Source organism: Oncorhynchus keta, chromosome 28, assembly GCF_023373465.1.
Source record: "Oncorhynchus keta strain PuntledgeMale-10-30-2019 chromosome 28, Oket_V2, whole genome shotgun sequence".
In the NCBI taxonomy this organism is placed as follows: domain Eukaryota; kingdom Metazoa; phylum Chordata; class Actinopteri; order Salmoniformes; family Salmonidae; genus Oncorhynchus; species Oncorhynchus keta.
Window position 1 is genome coordinate 38,715,666 of NC_068448.1, and position 21,336 is coordinate 38,737,001.

General features: G+C 40.7%; 1 protein-coding gene across 2 annotated transcripts; it reads left to right on the forward strand.

Annotated features, from left to right (window-relative positions):
- The first annotated feature begins 261 nt into the window (after nucleotides 1–261).
- On the forward strand, nucleotides 262–21,109 carry rnf207b (ring finger protein 207b). Of its 2 annotated transcripts, XM_035741108.1 has the most exons (19): nucleotides 262–378; nucleotides 691–881; nucleotides 5,462–5,594; nucleotides 14,872–14,922; nucleotides 15,609–15,753; nucleotides 15,938–16,019; nucleotides 16,111–16,186; nucleotides 16,365–16,490; nucleotides 16,888–16,934; nucleotides 17,867–17,939; nucleotides 18,081–18,149; nucleotides 18,289–18,357; nucleotides 18,705–18,829; nucleotides 19,084–19,261; nucleotides 19,463–19,648; nucleotides 19,901–19,952; nucleotides 20,042–20,159; nucleotides 20,340–20,447; nucleotides 20,560–21,109. In XM_035741108.1, the coding sequence occupies exons 2-19, from the start codon at nucleotides 691–693 to the stop codon at nucleotides 20,702–20,704; spliced, it is 1,974 nt and encodes a 657-aa protein (XP_035597001.1). In that variant the 5' UTR covers nucleotides 262–378; the 3' UTR covers nucleotides 20,705–21,109. The 2 variants fall into 2 exon arrangements, with proteins under 2 accessions (XP_035597001.1, XP_035597002.1); XM_035741109.1 differs by lacking the exon at nucleotides 14,872–14,922.
- The last annotated feature ends 227 nt before the right edge of the window (nucleotides 21,110–21,336 follow it).

A 21,336-nucleotide genomic window follows, 5' to 3' on the forward strand; every position in this document is an offset into this window, starting at 1 on the left:
AGTGTATGTAAACTTCCGACTTCAACTGTATGCTATTTCCAAAACTAATAGTCATTGCTCAATTGTCCCCTTTATTGTTCCATTCTGAATTAGCAACCGATGCATGACGTTTGACAGGAGTCATTGGAGGCTGCAGTGGGGGAAATAGAGGGATTAGAGAGAGTAATGTATTTTGGTCACCTGTTGACAGATGAGTGGTGTCTGGTTACTCTGTTGTCATCCAGTACTGCCGTGCTATGATCACACCTCCTCCTATACCCACTGAGTACCCTGTCTTGACGTCAGGGCCGGCACTGCATCCCCTCCACACACACTCAAAGACCCTCCACATATCTGTCATTCCTGCTTGGGACAGCAGCTAAGGCAGCAAGCAATAAGGTAAAGGTTCAGCTTTACTTCCATATTCTTATATTATTAAGTATCTGCTGCTTGGCTCATTCATTAAGTATATGCTTAAAAGGAATGTACTTTAATGTACTTCCATGGAGTTGAAGGTTGGGAGTACTGATTGAATATTGACTTCCCTGGAATACTTTCAACTATATGATGTGTTTGTAACAGTATATCACAGTTGATACATCATGGAATGATTAGGGTGTCTGTTGAAACGTGCATTTTCACTAATTCTCTCAAATGTCACTAACATAGATCAGCATCACTCTGATGGGCTTTCCTGTGTTGTTTTTACAGATGTCTGGAGGAATCTTCTGCCCTTTGGAGAACCTATATGACCCAGACAGTGCCAACTGCCACCCCTTGGTATGCCACTTGTGCCATGAGCAGTACGAACACCCCTGTCTACTGGATTGTTACCACACATTTTGCGCCAGTTGTCTGCGTGGCAGGGCAGTGGAAGGCAGACTCTCCTGCCCCCTCTGTGGGTAAGTAAGAATGGGCATTCCATTGATTTACTGGATGGCATAAATCATGAAAAACAGTACCAGTCAAAAGTTTGGACAAACCTACTCATTCAAGGGTTTTTCTTTATTTTTAATATTTTCAATATTGTAGAATAATAGTGAAGACATCAACACAATGAAATAACACATATGGAATCATGTAGTAACCAAAAAGTGTAGATTTTAGATTCTTCAAAGTAGCCACCCTTTGCCTTGATGACACCCTAGGCATTTTCTCAACCAGCTTCACCTGGAATGCTTTTCCAACAGTATTGAAGGAGTTTCCACAAATGCTGAGCACTTGTTGGCTGCTTTTCCTTCACTCTGTGGTCCGACTCATCCCAAACCATCTCAATTGGGTTGAGGTCAGGTGATTGTGGAGGCCAGGTCATCTGATGCAGCACTCCATCACTCTCCTTCTTGGTCAAATAGCCCTTACACAGCCCGGAGGTGTGTTGGGTCATTGTCCTGTTGAAAAACAAATGATAGTCCCACTAAGCCAAACCAGATGTGATGGCGTATCGCTGCAGAGTACTGTGGTAGCCAGGCTGGTTAAGTGTGCCTTGAATACTAAATAAATCACTGACAGTATCACCAGCAAAGCACCCTCACACAATCACTCCTCCTCCTCCATGCTTCACAGTGGAAACCACACATGGGGAGATCATCCGTTCACCTACTCTGTGACTCACAAAGACACTGCGGTATCGCGTTTTAGGGAAGACCCGGATGCAGTGTCAAAATAACAAAAGTTTATTACTAGAACAGGGGCAGGCAAAACGACAGGTCAAGGGCAGGTCAGTAATCCAGATCAGAGTCAAAGGGACAGAACGGCAGGCAGTCTCAGGCTCAGGGCAGGCAGGAGTCAATAATCCAGGGCGGAGTGACAAGGTACAGAACAGCAGGCAGGCTCAGGGTTAGGGCAGGCAGAATGGGCAAAACTGGGAAAAATGTGAAAACATTTTGGAACTATAGAACAAATTTGGAACTATAGAAAAAGACAGGAGCAAGGGGGAAAACGCTGATAGGCTTGAGGGACAAAATGAACTGGCAACAGACAGAGAACACAGGTATAAATACACTGGGGATAATGGGGAAGATGGGCGACACCTAGAGCGGGGTGGAGACAAGCACATAGACAGGTGAAACAGATCAGTGTGTGACTGTTGGAAACAAAATTTAAAAATGAGCTCATCAGACCGAAGGACAGATTTCCACTGGTTTCTTGGCCCAAGCAAGTCTCTTCTTCTTGGTGTCTTTTAGTAGTGGTTTCTTTGCAGCAATTAGACTACGAAGGCCTGATTCACACAGTCTCAACTGACCAGTTGATGTTGATATTTGTCTGTTACTTGAACTCTGTGAAGCATTTATTTGAGGCTGGTAACTCTCATGAACTTATCCTCTGCAGCAGAGGTAACTCTGGATCTTCCTTTCCTGTGGCGGTCCTCATGAGAGCCAGTTTCATCATAGTGCTTGATGGTTTTTGCAACTGCACTTGAAGAAACCTTCAAAGTTCTTGATATTTTCTGGATTGACTGACCTTCATGTCTTAAAGTATTGATGGACTGTCGTTTCTCTTTGCTTATTTGAGCTGTTCTTGACATAATATGGACTTGGTATTTTACCAAATAGGGCTATCTTCTAGATACCACCCCTACTTTGTCACAACACAACTGATTGGCTCAAACGCATTAAGACGGAATAAAATTCCACAAAATAACTTTTAACAAGGCACACCTGTTCATTGAAACGCGTTCCAGGTGACTTCCTCATGAAGCTGGTTGAGCGAATGCCAAGCGTGTGCAAAGCCGTCATCAAGGCGAAGGGTGGCTACTTTGAAGAATCTCAAATATAAAATATATATTTTTGGTTACTACATTATTCCATGTGTTATTTCATAGTTTTGATGTCTTTACTATTATTCTACAATGTAGAAAATAGTAAAAAATAAAGAAAAACCCTTGAATGAGTATGTGTGTCCAGACTAGGTATTTGAAGTTCTTATGGAACAAATTAGCTTTGATTTATCATATCAATGACCAACTCAGTGGCTTTGTGGTTAACGTTTAAGCCCTAAGATTGGAAAGTTGGGGGTTTGTTCCACAGTCGAGTCATACCAAGGACTGTCCCAATGGGACCTGATGCCTCAATGCCTGTCACTCAGCATTAAGGAGATGGATTAGGGGTAAGGACCTGGAACAGACGAGCATCCAGGGCATGTACATGTACAGTGGCTTGCAAAAGTATTCACCCCCTTGGCATTTTTCCTATTTTATTGCCTTACAACCTGGAATTAATATGGATTTTTGAGGGGTTTGTATCATTTGATTTACACAACATGCCTACCACTTTGAAGATGCAAACAAAAACAAACAAAAACTAAGACAAAAAAAATGAAAACTAGAGAGTGTGTAACTATTCACCCCCCAAAGTCAATACTTTGTAGAGCCACCTTTTGCATCACTTACAGCTGCAAGTCTCTTGGGATATGTCTCTATAAGCTTGGCACATCTAGCCACTGGAATGTTTGCCCATTCTTCAAGGCAAAACTTCTCCAGCCCCTTCAGGTTGGATGGGTTCCACTGGTGTACAGCAATCTTTAAGTCATACCACATATTCTCAGGTCTGGGCTTTCACTAGGCCGTTCCAAGACATTTACATTTTTCCCCTTAAACCACTCGAGTGTTGCTTTAGCAGTATGCTTAGGGTCATTGTCCTGCTGGAAGGTGAACCTCCATCCAAGTCTCAAATCTCTGGAAGACAAACAGGTTTCCCTCAAGAATTTCCCTGTCCCTGCCGATGAAAAACATCCCCACAGCATGATGATGCCACCATCATGCTTCCCTGTGGGGATGGTGTTCTCGGGGAGATGAGAGGTGTTGGGTTTGCACCGGACATAGCATTTCCCTTGATGGCTAAAAAGCTCAATTTTAGACTCATCTGACCAGAGTACCTTATTCCATATGTTTGGGGAGTCTCCCACATGCCTTTTGGCGAGCACCAAATGTGTTTGCTTATTTTGTTCTTTAAGAAATGGCTTTTTTCTGGCCACTCTTCCGTAAAGCCCAGCTCTGTGGAGTGTACGGCTTAAAGTGGTCCTATGGACAGATACTCCAATCTCCACTGTGGAGCTTTGCAGCTCCTTCAAGGTTATCTTTGGTCTCTTTGTTGCCTCTCTGATTAATGCCCTCCCTGCCTGGTCCGTGAGTTTTGGTGGGCGGCCCTCTCTTGGCAGGTTTGTTGTGGTGCCATATTCATTCCATTTTTTAATAATGAAGGAATGATGCTCTGTGGGATGTTCAAAGTTTCTGATATTTTTTTATAACCCAACCCTGATCTGTACTCCTGAATACTTCTGCAAGGCACTGTACGGTAGTTTAAGCTGCCTCATGCTACAGAAACAGGAGATAGGCTCCTGCCCCCATGGGCAGTTCTGGCTCGGACAAGGCAAACTTGTTCTAGGCTTACTTTATCATATCAATAGTTTTTGTAGTGAAATGTCCCATGGACTCTTCAACTCCATTTTCTACATCATGCCTGATGACATTGGAAGGGCTGAAGTATTTATCATTGATGCGTGTACACTAAAAGATACCTAGAACAACATAGCCTCTCCAGTTAGTAGTGCCAGGATGAAAGTCTTATGGGATTATATGGGGGAAATAGACAGCTGCAGTGTAAGTCATGCCTTTGTTTCATCCTGCCTGGCAGAATTGAGAACAGCTTGGTCCTAGATAGCTGGCAACTCTCAGTAAGAAGATAAAGAGAATTTGGACACCTTGACATTTGAATGATTGATCCCTCTGTGCTCAGATTACGTTAATTGCTGTGCCCTCCAGGACTGGATTATGTAACAGTGTTGTCATTATGCAGTACTGTGGATATGGATATGGTAATGTAAGTACAAACTAGTTTAGATGAGATTGTGGTGGTATTTCCAGGACGCCTATGAGTTTATTTTTGCCTGAGTCACATGAAGCTCAACTAGTACATGCTCTGTAATAAAGGATACATGCTTTGCTTTCTATGACAGCCTGTACATTTGAGATTAAGTATTCATTGGAGGTCTTCTTATGTAAGGGTGAGAGGCTACAATGGACCTTACTAAGTGTAGGACACGCCTAGTCAATAATCTAGCCCCCCCCTTTAAACAAAGGAAATTTGCTTTAAGCAAACTGTTTGTTTGTGACATTCATTAAATGAATGACATGGGAAATCACACTGTAATAAAGCAATAGTGTAGTTGTTGCTATTCTTGTCATTGACATTACCTTGTGTAATTCAGAGCGATGCTATTTGTGGCTGTGTTGCCGTGAATACTAGGTGAATACTTGGTAATGGGAGAGGCAATAGCCTACATGAGGACAATAGTTCAACAGCTGTAACATGAGATATCCAACACACACAGAACAAAGGGTAAAACTGCAAACACAATCACTTTGAAATATATTACTTTGTTTCCATTTACTTTTCAGGGATCTCTTCACTTTAAGATTGTTAGTAGCTAAATGTGTTGGATCCTATTTGTAAGTTTTATGTAACCACTCTTGGTTTTGGTACAGACAACAGTCCATTGTCAAAGGCCTAAGTGCCTTACCCCAGGAGGACCGCCTGCTCAAATTCCTGGTGGATAACTCTACTGACTGTGAGGAGACTGTTCAGTGTTCCAACTGTGATCTGGAGTGCAAGAAGCAGGTATTAAGGTTTTATTAACTCTGAATGATTTATTTGAACCTTAGCCATGTATGCAAAAATTCTCCTAACAAACACAGGTTTGGATGATCACATAATTGGCGTATATATATTAGTCTTACAGTATTTCCACGTGGGCAAGGATATTGGAAATGTAATCAAAGCCTACTGGATGATAACTTGTTTTTAACTAGGACAGAAGAATCTATAACTGACTTTTTCCTGACATAACATAGGTACAGCAGATCCCCTTATTGTATGGGACACTTTTAAATGTGCCTTTAGAAACTATGCAATTCAGTACTCATCCAATACAATAAAAGCAATTTAGGTCAAAAGAGACCATATTAATAACAAAGGAAGTTGAAAGAGTAAGAGTACAGTTAGATAGCAATAAAAACTGCACCATAGAGGCACAGAATAAGTTAGAGGAAAAACAAAAAGAAATGGAGGAACTTATTCAAGAAAGATCCAGTGTATATGGGGAAAAATGCACCAAATTCTTTTTCAATCATCAACATGGAAATACTACCCCAAAAAATGTATTGAAACTGGTTACTAATGATGGAGTCACGCATGATTCACCGAACAATATTGTGAAAGAGGAAGTAAAGTACATTAATAATATTCCTCCATCTCCGCTAACCAAAACTAATTGTATGGATGTTTTTCCTATTAATAATGTAGAATTAACATCTGTACAGAAGGACTCATGTGAAGGCCAAATTACAGAGGAGGAACTTCTTGATGCAATTAAAGCCTTTCAATCCAGGAAACTGTAGGACTGGATGGCATACCAGAGGAAGTATAACACAATTTAAAAAATATATTCAGAGGAGCATTATTAGCATGTTTTAACCACTCCTATATAAACGGTAGATTAACGGACACGCAACAAGAACGTCTGATTTCATTAATACTGAAACAGGATCCAAGTGGTATATATATAGATCCAGTCCATTTAAGAAATTGGAGGCCTCTTACACTTCAGTGTTGTGATAAAAAAAATCCTAGCAAAATGCTTGGCGCATAGAGTTAAAAAGGTGTTGTCAGATATTATTCATCCTAATCAGACAGGTTTTTTTTTCATGGATGATACATTGGAGATAATATAAGACAAGTACTGGAAACAATAGAATACTATGAAATATTCGGGAAACCAAGCCTGGTTTTCATAGCTGATTTTGAAAAGTATTTTGATAAAGTACGACTGGAGTTTATATATAAATGCCTGGAATATTTCAATTTTGGAGAATCTCTTATAAAATGGGATAAAGTTATGTATAGTAACCCTAGGTGTAAAATACTAAATAATGGCTACATCTCAGAAAGTTTTAAACTGTCAAGAGGAGTAAAACAAGGTTATCCACTATCGGCATATCTATTTATTATTGACATCGAAATGTTAGCTGTTAAAATTAGATCCAACAATTATATTAAGGGATTAGAAATCCGTGGCTTAAAAACAAAGGTGTCATTGTACGCTGATGATTCATGTTTTCTTTTAAAACCACAATTAGAACCCCTCCACAGCCTCATATAGGGTCTAGATACTTTTTCTAAACTCTCTGGTTTAAAACCAAATGAATATTATGTATTGGGTCTTTTGCCTTAACGTGTAGTTTACCAATAAAATGGTCTGACAGGGATGTGGACATACTCGAGATACATATCCCGAAAGAAATAAATGATCTCTCTCCAATACATTTTAATATAAAGTTAGCAAAAATAGATAAGATCTTGCTACCATGGTCTATTTTTGCAAAAATCACCCTAATTAACTCCTTAGTTATATCACTGTTTACCTATTTGCTTATGGTTTTTGCCTACACCTAGTGACCTGCTTTTTAAATTATATGAACAAAAAATATTCAATTTTACTTGGAATGGCAAGCCAGACAAAATTAAAGGGGCCTATTTATATAAAGAATATGATTTTGGAGGGCAGAAATGATTAAATATTAAAGCATTAAACCTCTCACTAAAGGCATCAGTCATACAAAAGATATACTTAAATCTTAAATGGTTCTCTCGTAAATTAGTAAGAATGTCTCACCCCATGTTCAAGAATGGCCTTTTTCCCTTTATTCAGATTACAAATGCTCACTTTCGGTTATTTGAAAACGAAATAATCTCCAAAATATTGTTATTTTGTAAACAAGCCTTAGAAAGTAGGTTGCAATTTCAGTTTAATCCACCTGAAAAGACAGAACAAATAATACAACAGATATTGTGGTTAAACTCAAATACACTAATTGATCATTTAAAAAAAAACATTTTTAGAGATTCTTTTTTTTTAAAGGTATAATCTTTGTAAATTAGATCAGAAATAGGACTAGTGGAGTTATGTCACACATGCAGCTAACACAGACATATTGAAATGTCTGCTCTACCCAAAATTACAACCAACTATTTGCAGCATTACCACAGAAATGTAAGAGGTAAGTAGAAGGGGGAAAAAGTAAATACATATCAATTTAATTTAAGGACCGAACAATTGACAACTCTGTCATATAAGTTGCAAAATAGTTGGGAAGACATTTTTGATGTACCGATTCCATGGCACATTGACACGCAAAACATGAATTGACACGCAAAACGACGCCAGATTCAAAACTTAGAATTTTTCAATTTAAGTTATTATACAAAATTCTTGCAACCAACTGAATGTTTTACATTTATGGGAGATACAATCTTCCCAGCTCTGCAGATTTTGCTGTGACGAGGCAGAGTCATTAGATCATTTATTTTGGTACTGTCCATATGTACCTTGTATTTCGTCACAGGTCAAGAAAGGGCTGAAGAATTGCAACATTTACCCAGAACTAACACTGCAGACAGCAATACTGGGTGATTTGAAAAGTCATAGTCAATCGATCAATAATATCTTCATTATTTTTGCAAAAAATGTTATCATTATTTTACAATCTGTAGAAGCTATGAGAATAGAAAGGTTCAGTAGTTTTATGAAGCATCACAGCACAGTTGAAAATATATGGCAAATAGAAATTCTAAATGGATGGGGTTAAGAGATAGATTGGAGGGGTTGAATGGAGCTAAAGGGTGGGACTAATAACAACAAGATAACCAATTTAAAACATACGGGGTCTGTAAAATGTATATAGGTTCAGAAATTTTGTGAAATAACACAGTTACAAATAGAAATCAAACTGGATCGACATCAGAAATAGAGGAAGGCCAGGACTAAAAACAAACTAAATATAACTATTGTAAAATAGATTGTGTCTGTAAAATGTGTATAGTATGTATAAACTGAATGTAGAAGCCTAAGTGTTATTGTTCATTAGTTTACTCCAATTGGGGGAGGGGTGGTAGGGTTTGAAGAGAATAATAAAGATATATTCTTTAAAAAAGTGTGTATGTGTGTATATATGTATGTGTATATATAATATACAGTGGGGCAAAAAAGTATTTAGTCAGCCACCAATTGTGCAAGTTCTCCCACTTAAAAAGATGAGAGAGGCCTGTAATTTTCATCATAGGTACACTTCAACTATGACAGATAAAATTAGAAAGAAAATAAAGAAAATCACATTGTAGGATTTTTATTAATTTATTTGCAAATTATGGTGGAAAATAAGTATTTGGTCAATAACAAAAGTTTATGTCAATACTTTGTTATATACCCTTTGTTGGCAATGACAGAGGCCAAACGTTTTCTGTAAGTCTTCAGAAGGTTTTCACACACTGTTGCTGGTATTTTGGCCCATTCCTCCATGCAGATCTCCTCTAGAGCAGTGATGTTTTGGGGCTGTTGCTAGGCAACACAGACTTTCAACTCCCTCCAAAGATTTTCTATGGGGTTGAGATCTGGAGACTGGCTAGGCCACTCCAGGACCTTGAAATGCTTCTTACGAAGCCACTCCTTCGTTGCCCAGGCGGTGTGTTTGGGATCATTGTCATGCTGAAAGACCCAGCCACGTTTAATCTTCAATGCCCTTGCTGATGGAAGGAGTTTTTCACTCAAAATCTCACGATACATGGCCCCATTCATTTTTTTCCTTTACACGGATCAGTCATCATGGTCCCTTTGCAGAAAAACAGCCCCAAAGCATGATGTTTCCACCCCCATGCTTCACAGTAGGTATGGTGTTCTTTGGATGCAACTCAGCATTCTTTGTCCTCCAAACACGACGAGTTGAGTTTTTACCAAAGTTATATTTTCGTTTCATCTGACCATATGACATTCTCCCAATCTTCTTCTGGATCATCCAAATGCTCTCTAGCAAACTTCAGACGGACCTGGACATGTACTGGACCTGGACATGTAAGCAGGGGGACACGTCTGGCACTGCAGGATTTGAGTCCCTGGCGGCATAGTGTGTTACTGATGGTAGGCTTTTTTACTTTGGTCCAAGCTCTCTGCAGGTCATTCACTAGCTCCCCCCGTGTGGTTCTGGGATTTTTGCTCACCGTTCTTGTGATAATTTTGACCCCACGGGGTGAGATCTTGCGTGGAGCCCCAGATCGAGGGAGATTATCAGTGGTCTTGTATGTCTTCCATTTCCTAATAATTGCTCCCACAGTTGATTTCTTCAAACCAAGCTGCTTACCTATTGCAGATTCAGTCTTCCCAGCCTGGTGCAGGTCTACAATTTTGTTTCTGGTGTCCTTTGACAGCTCTTTGGTCTTGGCCATAGTGGAGTTTGGAGTGTGACTGTTTGAGGTTGTGGTCTTTTATACTGATAACAAGTTCAAACAGGTGCCATTAATACAGGTAACGAATTGAGGACAGAGGATCCTCTGAAAGAAGAAGTTGCGGGGGGGACAAAATGGCGCCGTAGAGAGAACAGTGTTTCAGCGAGCTCTCGTGGCATTCGTAAATTTATATTCTTACATTAATCTCCTAGCTTGAAAAAGTGGTAGAATTGGCTAAATAAGTTACCATATAATGAGTCTTGACGACTATTTCGCAAAAATCTCAGACAACATGCCCAATAGAACTACTAAGAAGTCGACCAAAACCACCACCCCTGTGGATGTGCATGAGGAGCTAGCTAACGTTATCGAAGCTAACACCATTGCGGATCCAGGCACAATGGACCTGATGATTCAAAAGATGACTGATAACATTACTAAAGTGATCGATGCTAAGATAAGAACGGTCTTGGAAGCAATAGCAGGCCATTCAGCTGAAATACAGAGGGTTGTGAAACGTGTTGTTGAGGCGGAAGGAAGAATTGCTGCAGTGGAAACTTCAACTACATCTATGGACGCTAAGATAAAAGCACTTGAGAAACAGGTGCGCGAAATGGCGGGGCACATTGACGACTTGGATAATCGAGGACGCAGATGCAATATTCGTGTTGTGGGACTCCCGGAAAATTCTGAAGGGACACGTTCAGTAAAATTCTTTGAGGAATGGATCCCTGGCCACCTACAAATGGACACTAAGGCTGGTCGTGTGAAGCTGGACAGAGCCCATCGCTCTCAAGCACCGATACCCGGTCCCAATCAGCGCCCACGGCCGGTGGTTATAAAGCTCCACAACTTCACCGACAAGCAGCGCGTCATGGATGCGGCTAGAAACATCGGCTCTGAAGGTAGTCAACATAAAGGTCCAAAGGTCTCATTCTTCAATGATTATTCCACAGCGGTTGTACGAAGATGCAAAGCGTTTGATGAGGCGAAGGCTCGACTCAGGAGAATGAAGATGGACTACGCACTGTTGTACCCGGCCACATTGAAGATTATGGTCAACGGATCACCTAAAAAGCTCTACACACCTGAAGAGGCTGCTGTGTTTATTGACTCTCTCGGGTAAATAACTTTAAGCTGCACCTCCACAGCATTGAATAACTTTGTTTATTTTTGGTTGAATCTGATCATGAAACAGTGGTGTGAGTCCTCACGTACTCCGGCTCAGTAATATTCGTATCTTTATTATTTTTCTTGCTAAAGTAATAGCCCCTATAGCTCAGGCTGAGATATGTGTGAATCCATATTGGTGCCCAGGCTTGGTTTTAGGTGGAAGAGCCTCAATCTTCTTCTATTGATTTCCTTTTCCATACATATAAAGGATGAGGCTATTGAGCGGCAATGTGGACTTAAGAGTCTACATTGGAGAGTTGAAATCCCCTGCATGTTAGCTAGTGGGAAAACCCCCTTTTGGATCTTTACATGTTTAATTTTTGGGTTTAGTATAGTTCGAGTTCAGGGTTCATATCGTTTGTTTATGCTCAGTGACATAGACGAGAGTTCAAAACATGGAAAAAGGTACCACCCCACTTTTACAGTCGGATCCAGTCTGGATATTGAATGGTCAAGATACAATGGCAGCTAACAGACTGCGTTATGTGTATGTACATAGAACATCGGAGGGAGCCATAACCCCATTAAAAGGAAGAAGGTACTGTCTTTTTTGAAAAAAGAAAATATTGATATTGCCCTGTTGCAAGACACTCATTTGGATGATAAGGAGCACCTGAAATTACAACAAGGGGGTTTGGTCAAGTGTTTTTCTCATCATTTACATCCAGAAGTAGAGGTGTAGCAATTCTGGTGAAAAAGAACTTACCACTTAAGGTCTTGAATAGTGTGAAAGATAAATGTGGTCGCTTTGTTATAATTAATGGTACTTTACAAGGGCAGAACATTTCCATAATGAATATTTACTTCCCCCCTGCTCACCCCCCTGATTTCCTCACTAAGGTATTTCTAGACTTTTCAAAATTAAACTCGGACACTGTAGTGGTTGGAGGAGATTTTAACTGCTTGTTGAATCCCCTTATTGATAAGTTTCCCAGCGGTATAGCTTCACTCTCTCCTCAAGCTAAGTCACTTAAAGCTATTTGTGATGATCTGGGGTATGCGGATGTCTGGAGAGCTTTTCATCCCTCCAACAGAGAGTTCACTTTTTTCTCTGCACCTCGTGGATGTCAGACTAGAATAGATTATTTTTTTATGCCCAAGATGTCTTTGCAGTCTGTTTTATCCGCTAGGATAGGAAGCATAGTCATATCTGATCATGCTGAGGTGATCCTGGACATAAAACTCAACAGGGCATTCAATTGGTCAAGACATTGAAAGTTGAACACAACCATTCTTAAAGACCATACATTCACATCATATTTTATTACAGAGTTTTAAGCATTTTTTTCTATTAACTCTCAATCAACAGATAAACCCTCGCTCCTTTGGGAGACCTGTAAAGCGTATGCCAGGGGTCTGATTATGTCATACACAGCTACTAAGAGACGGAAAAAGCGGGAAAAGCAAAAAACGTTAGAGGGTATATTAGGAACTAAAGAGAAGGACTACATTAAAACGCCCACTCCTGCCCTATTAAAGGAAATATCAGTCATTAGATCAATGTTAGACTCTCTCCTAACACAGGACGCTGAAAAGACCATTGGATTTGTCAGGCAAAAGCTATATGAACATGGCGATAAGCCAGGAAAGTACATGGCATACCTAGCTAAAAGGAGGGCTGACTCTCAGTCAATTGCTACTATTACTGATTCTGATGGTAATCATTTATATGAAAATAAATTGATAAGTGACTCATTTAAGACATTTTATACAAACCTTTATGCCTCAGAACTGCCAAAGGATGCACCTAAATTCATGGAGAACTTATTTTGTAAGATTGAGCTCCCTACTATCTCTGAAGAGCAGAGGTCCCTCCTTAATGCCCCTATTACCAAGGAAGAGATAATGTTTGCAATTAAGAATCTGCAAAATGGTAAGGCCCCAGGACCAGACGGGTTTTGTGGTGAGTTCTATACATAGTTCCATGGCCTGATCCTTGAGCCATTGCGTGATATGTTTAACCACTCATTTTCAAATGACCAACTCCCTCAAACGCTGAGAGAAGCCAACATTTCACTTATTCTCAAAAAGGGAAAATGTCCAGAGTCTTGTTCCTCGTACAGACCAATTTCCCTTCTGAATGTGGATAGAAAATTGCTTTCTAAAATTCTAGCCACAAGATTAGAGGACTCACTGCCACTAATTGTGAAAGGAGACCAAACTGGCTTCATTAGGGGCCGTAAGTCATGCAACAATGTCAGGCGGCTTCTTAATGTAATTCAAGCCTACCAACAAAGTGCTGTGGATGGTCTTGTGCTCTCCCTAGATGCTGAGAAAGCATTTGATCGTGTGGAGTGGTCTTACCTATTATTTTCTCTAAATACATTTGGTCTGGGGGACAACTTTATAAAATGGGTGAAAGTTTTGTATGATGATCCTCAGGCTGCTGTCCTTACTAATGGGCTAAGGACAAATAGCTTCTCTATACACAGAGGTACCAGACAGGGCTGTCCTTTATCCCCCCTCCTCGTTATGGAACCACTGGCCGAGGCCATCAGGGTAACGCCTGCTATACAGGGGCTGCTCATTGGTGATGTTCACCATAAAATAAGCTTGTATGCTGATGATGTCCTGATATTCATCTCTAGTCCCGAGACTTCAATTACATCTCTTATTAATAGTATTGAATTATTCAGCGAATTCTCAGGCTACAAGATTAACCTTACTAAGTCAGAGGCTATGCCACTTGGTAGCCTACACTCTGTACCTAATACTTCTCCCCCCTTCCCTTTTAAATGGTCTCCCTCAGGTTTCATGTATCTGGGTATATTTGTAACTCCTAAATTCCAGCTAATGTACAAAGCCAATTTTGTTCCCTTGTTTGATACAATAAGACAGGATCTGGAGCGCTGGAACTCTCTCCCGATTTCTTGGTTGGGTAGAATATCCCTCTTGAAAATAAATATTTTACCTAGACTACTTTACCCAATCCAAATGATCCCAGTATTACTCTCCAATAAGGTAATAAAGGATGTAAATGGATGGCTAAGTTCCTTTATATGGAGTAAACGCAAGCCAAGACTTAAGATGGCAATATTGCAGCTGCCAAGTTCTATGGTCGGCTTGGACCTGCCCAATATCAGGTTCTATCAGTGGTGTGCCCACCTGTGTTATATTTCTGACTGGATCACAAATGATGACTCCTCTATTTGGTTAGACATTGAGACTTCTCTTTCAAAATACCCCTTACAGGATCTTTTATTTTTCAAGTTTCAAGTCTGTAGAAGATCACTGCAATAATCCTGTTACACTTAACACACTCAAAGTATGGAGGTCAGTTCAACGCTTCCTGGGAAGGTCCAAACTAACCTCTGCTCTTACCTCAATTCTTAACAACCCAGATTTCAGTCCAGGATTGCTGGATGCTGGCTTTAACTTATGGCTTAATAAGGGCATACGCAGGCTAAATGACTTATTTGCTGATAAGATTTTGTTGTCATTTGAGCAGATGGTCGAGAAATATCGACTCCCAAAGCAGGACTTTTTCCGCTTCCTACAAGTAAGACATTATATGTATGTATGTATGTATGTATGTATGTATGTATGTATGTATGTATGTATGTATGTATGTATGTATGTATGTATGTATGTATGTGTATATATATGCGCGTAGATATGTGAAAGTGGGTGCTGTTTTTCTTGTTTTTGTTCTGTGTGCTTTGTCTCTTTTGTTTCTCTTAATATGGGTGAAAATTGTGAAATTCCAATAAAAATACTGTTACAAAAAAAAAGAAGAAGTTGCAGGTCTGTGAGAGCCAGAAATCTTGCTTGTTTGTAGGTGACCAAATACTTATTTTCCACCATAATTTGCAAATAAATTCATTAAAAATCCTACAATGTGATTTTCTGGATTTTCCCCCCTCATTTTGTCTGTCATAGTTGAAGTGTACCTATGATGAAAATTACAGGCCTCTCTCATCTTTTTAAGTGGGAGAACTTGCACAATTGGTGGCTGACTAAATACTTTTTTGCCCCACAGTATATGGGTATGTATGTATGCATGTATGTATGTAAAATATGGGAGATTGGAAATGATGCAGACAATTACATTGATGGAAGAAACAATCTCCGCAATCTTAAAGCTGATCCACCCCCTGAAGAAAAAAAAACATTTTTGGTTCATACCTGTAGTTGCTGTCTGCAGTACAAGCTTTTGAATATGTTTGTGGTCTTGTGTGTTGACAGGATGTGGAAGCGATGTACTATTGCAACACTTGTAGCCAGCCGTTGTGTGGAGCTTGCAGGGAATCAACCCACAAGGCCAAAATGTTTGCCCGCCATGATATTGTCTCCCTTGCCAAACGCACAAAGGAGGTCCACAAAAAGTGTGGTGTGTTTAAAGTCCAATCTTCTTCAAATACAGCTAGACACCTTTTATGAATAAACTAGCATGTGCACAGAACATTTTGGTTAAGTTAAATCCAAGGCTCTCCAGCTCATATTCTCTCCTCTGAGATGACATTGTAATGACTGTCTCGCTCTGCCTGTCTGTTTGTCTGTCTGTCTACCCACAGCCCTCCATGACGAGCTATACATTATGTTCTCCACAGAGAAGAAGTCCATGCTGTGTATCAACTGTTTCAGAGACATGCAAGTGTGAGTTAGAGTCAGCTCCTATCCCCAATATTGTATCACTTAAATAATTAAATCAACCATTAAGCAATTGCTTTTTGTGTGTGTCCTTCAGGGAGAGCAGAGCACACTGCATTGATATTGAGACAGCATATATGCAAGGCTGTGAAAGGCTGGACCAAGCTGTAATAGTGAGTGCATTCTCTTCATTAACTCTGTATTACCTACTTATTCCATATTGCTGTAGAGTATACCTATAGACAATTCATGTGGGGGATCATGGTGAAGTTTAGTTTAGTTTGTTGGGTGGGTGTGTGTGTATGTGGTGGTGTCCAGTGCCCTCTCATGATGTGACCCCTGACCCCCTAGGCGGTAAAAGAGCTCCAGACGTCTGCCAGGGAAGCCATCATCATGCTGAAGGCGATGATCAGGGAGGTTCGAGAGAACGTGGATGAGGAGGAGAGCGCTATCAGCACACTGTTCAACAACATGCAGGTGAGCTGGCACAGGCATCGGCCATTTTGAAAACATTCAACTCAACTCAAAGCTGGAAATTTCCCTCCATTCCAATGACAGTTTTTTTTCAATCAATCAATGTTCTTTAAAAAATTGTTGAATGTTTTTTTTGTTTTCTGACTGCAGTTTATTCTACCGCAAGGTGTCACCCTTCGTGTCTTATCTCCTAAAGTAGCTGAAATTTCAATACATTGCACATTTACATCAGAGCAAAATTTGATCAAATTGGAATGCTCAAGTAGTGCTTTTCATTTACAAACTTAACGCTGAGAGGAAATGAATGTCATTTTTTATTGTAATAGTTTTAATTCGGCAGTCTAAATAATTGAATTTCATCATTTAATCTTGACACAGATAATATTGTCCTCTTTTGAAGGAAAAACTGTCAGAAAGAAAAAAGATTCTCCTGAAAGCAGCTCAAAGGTGAGAATGAATTTGACTTCAGGCTACCGTGCTTGAAAACAAGTAAAGGTGGGCGCCACAGGAGGTTGGTGGCACCTTAATTGGAGAGAACAGGCTCTTGGTAATGACTGGAGCGGAATCAGTGGAATTATATCAAATAGATCAAACACATGGTTTCTATGTGTTTGATGCCATTCCATTTGTGCCGTTCCGACCATTATTATGAGCTGTCCTCCTTCAGCAGCCTCCACTGCTGGGTGCAGAGTCAATAATGTGTATAATGTAATGTATAGCCTGTGCTCAGAGAAACTGTGAAATATTTGGTACTTACCGGTCATTGTTTGAATTGGGCCATCTGAGTACAGAACACACAGATTCAGCCTCAATGGTTGCATATAGCCATTAAAAATCACTGTAAACTCAATGAACTCTCAGGGCAGGAAGTCTTTCCACAGACAGACACCACCTGCATCCCAAATGGCACCCTTATCCCTTTATAGTGCACTTATTTTTACCAGGGTCCATAGAGTAGCGCACTCTACAGGATATTTGGGATGCACATAGAGTAGCGCACTCTACAGGATATTTGGGATGCACCCATAGATATTGAACAGGCTAATGGCTCATCTAATGCCTGCCTATGTATCCTGTTCCACATATATAGATCCTGCTGGGAGATTAAGGTATCCATGGCAGCAGACCAATCGAGATAAAAGCCTAATTAATGATAATAATGTGTCAAACTAGCTACATCAGGCTTGCATGGCACCACTTTGAACCCTTTGGCAGAAATGTTTCCCGAAAAGCTTGGCTTATGCTACACAAGCTAAAGAGTAAGGATGATAATCACATGAGATTCTTGCTATTGACACGTGGGTTAAGATCATGCATGTTGTTCCAGTTAGATACGGTAAGAGATCCATTTCAAATGGATTCTCTCTTGTTTTTAACAGTCAGCATGAGGAGAAAGAGAGAGCCTTCAAAGAACAGCTGTCTCATCTGGCCGCACTCTTACCCACTCTCCAGGTAATGTCCTGTCTATGGCACGCCTTTCTATCCTGGAGTGGTTACGCATCTGTTGCATTTGTCATCCAAACGGATGGCCCATCTTGAGCAGGTGTAATATGCTCAACTCAAGCCAATGTTCTCTGCCTTTCCTGTCTCTAGGTTCATCTGGTCACTTGCTCAGCCTTTCTAAGTTCAGCCAACAAGTTTGAGTTTCTTGACATGGGATATGTATGTACAATACAGTAATGATAAATAATGCCCAATCTGGTTCCATGAATCCAGAAGAGCACATACCAAAACATGAAATGTAATACTAGCAATTGTGAATACCGTTTTGAAGCAAATTACTTTAATATATGTTATCCAGCAACTGATGGAGAGACTGAAGAAGATTGTCAAACTTCCACACAGACTGAGACCAGCTCAGAGTAGCAAGGTAAGGTAAATAATTAGATGGGTGCTTATATTTGTCCTCCTTCACACATGTATACGTGTGTACTAATATGCATGTGTGAATTGGAAATACCCCAATTCCACCTGAGACACCCTCGGAGAGTGGGGTCACGGCCAGAGTCGGCCATTATCAACGGTGACTCTGGATCAATTAGGGTAAAGTGCCTCGTTCAAAGGCACGCCGGCAGATTTTTCACCTAGTCAGCTCGGGGATTCGAACTAGTGACCTTTCGGTTAATGAAAAGACCCTCTCTTGTCATATGCCTTTTCAACTGATGTTTTGTCATATCACATCCCAAATATACACCCCATTCTATGTTTCTGGTTTAGATCAACACAGAGTATCGGTCCGAGTTTGCTCGTTGCCTTGAGTCTCTGTTACTGCTGGGCCAAAGACGCTCTGTGTCCATTGCTGGGAGTGTGACTGGATTGAGTTTGGGCAATGCCAGCGGACTGTGAGTCATATTTCATTCCTACCATATGGAAATAGTGCAGACCTACACGCTCAAAGGGAACATGTCATCAGCATGTTATTGGTGCTCCCAATGAGTGAAACCTCAAATTTCAAGACAGTATGCTTGTACTTCCCAAGTATGCACTTGTCATGTTCTAAAATATCCAGCGGAAATATGAGGACCCCCTGTGCCTGATGCCCAAACTTATGTAAAGATATCGATTTATTCATTGTTTTGTGTAACTGTCCCCTCAGCCTACAGTCGTCCCTGTCCATGCCCTGCCACTCCCCAGCCATCAGTGACATGTCCCTGGGCTCGTCCGTGGTGCGGAAGCCCACCCCCCACCGCTATTTCAGCACCAAGGTCCTCCTGGCTGAGGGGGGAGAGACCCCCTTCACCGAGCACTGTCGCAACTATGAGACCAGCTACAGGGTGTGAGCTTCTACGACTCTTTTCAGTTACTGTACAGCTCTTACGATATTACTGAGGACTAGCACAGCCAAACGCAATGTTTTGGTGTGTGTATTGGAAATACATTAGAGATGCATGGTCTATTGATTTCAATCAAGGCGCTACCCTGATTACTATACCCCGATGTAGCCCATTTAAAACCTTGCCTTCTCCTGACTCCAGACGCTGCAGATGTCCATTCAGCAGCTGAAGGACCAGGTGCAGGAGACCCACAGGGATCTGACCAAGCACCACTCCCTCATCAAGACAGACACCATGGGAGACATCCTGGATACCTCCGTGCAGATGGACAGACAGATCTCCTCTGAGTACTCTGCAGTGGAACTCATGAGGGCCATGTTTGAGGAGGTGGGAATCACTAAAGCGACCGATCAAATGTATTTATAAAGCCCTTTTAACGTCAGCTGATGTCACAAAGTGCTGTACAGAAACCCAGCCCAAAAAAACCCAAACAGCAAGCAATGCAGATGTAGAAGCACGGTGGCTAAGAAAAACTCCCTAGGAATTATGATTATGAAAAGGTATTCACACAACATTGTTTGTTAATGTAACCCGGGTTACCTTTAGAGCTCATTTCCATCTTGTTATCCTTCACCATAGGTCTGGGAGACAACCTTTCAAAGGGTTGCAAATGAACAAGAAATCTATGAAGGTAATGGGGATTTTGTTTTTCTGTTAGCTGTGAGATAGCTATGGTCAAGTTGGTGTTTTATATACTGCATGTGTCCATTCTGGTTTCAGCCCAGCTTCATGATCTGACCCAGCTAAGGCAAGAGAACAGTTATCTGACCACCATCGCCAGGCAAATTGGCCCGTATATCCGATCCATCGCCAAGGTGAAGGAACGCCTTGAACCCAGGTACTGGAGCAGTCACTGGAACTCAATATCACAAACTACAATGTCTTGACTAACAAGATAGTTTGGCAAATGTACAATTTACTCTGACGAGCGGTCACAGACTGAGATGTTTCTTTCTGTCATGGTGACTGTGCAAGACATGGTTTACCACAAAGTGTTCCCTTTTCAATGTTCCCACAGACTGAAAGAGCCTAAGGAGCTGAAAGACGACCGTACAGAGGCCATGCTGAAGATCTATGAGGACACCACTGCGGCCAAAGATAAACAAACCATTTCAACAACATTGACGTAAGCTAGTGAGGAGATTAATGAATAACTTGTTGGGAGAATTGATCTGACTGATTTCAATGAAAACTATACATCTTTGTTAAACCTCAACTTTTATGCTTTACCTCAACAGAAATGACCTGACCTGTCAGCCTACCACAGATGACAACCACACTCTCAGCAACCTCTCTGATGAGGCTGCCCTCAAGAATAATTTCTACTGGCCAGGGAAGCAGAAGACCACAGAGATAGCCATTTGGAAGGAGTTGTCTCCCTAAACAACTGGATAGGGGCATGGGACTTCACCAACAAAGTGCTCACCTTTGACTTACTGTATGTAAATTATATTGAATATAAAATCCAATATTTCCACATTGTGTGTAACAAGGTGTAATGTATGCTATTGTAACACCGTCACTGTGTTCAGGTTGGCTTCTTGTAGTAATTTAAGCATGCATCCATTATCCATATTAGGACTACATTGGCAACAACATGAAAGACAACCTAATGAGGAAGACAATTTTCTTAGGATAAACTTTTGATTTTATTTGACAGGACAATGGTGTTCATTCAATTCAGAAAATGTCAGTAAAGTGAAAAAAAGTTATCAACCAAGAGTTAGATAAGTACACCCTCTGCATGATACATTTTTTATTTACCTGTAATAAACTGTAGTATTGTTATACTGTAGTGCAACACAACTGGATTTTTCCACCTTCAGCTCAGCTGTATCATGCTTTGAGCAGCAAACTATCATACGTCTGCAGCCAACTGAATGTGCTCTTCTATTTATTAAAACAGAATCTCATCTGTATTCATGTAACACATGACTTTTACAGTGCTCTAGACTGTCCTAATTTCAGAAACTAACTCACACACACTCATCTTGCACAACAGTTAAGTGCTTTTG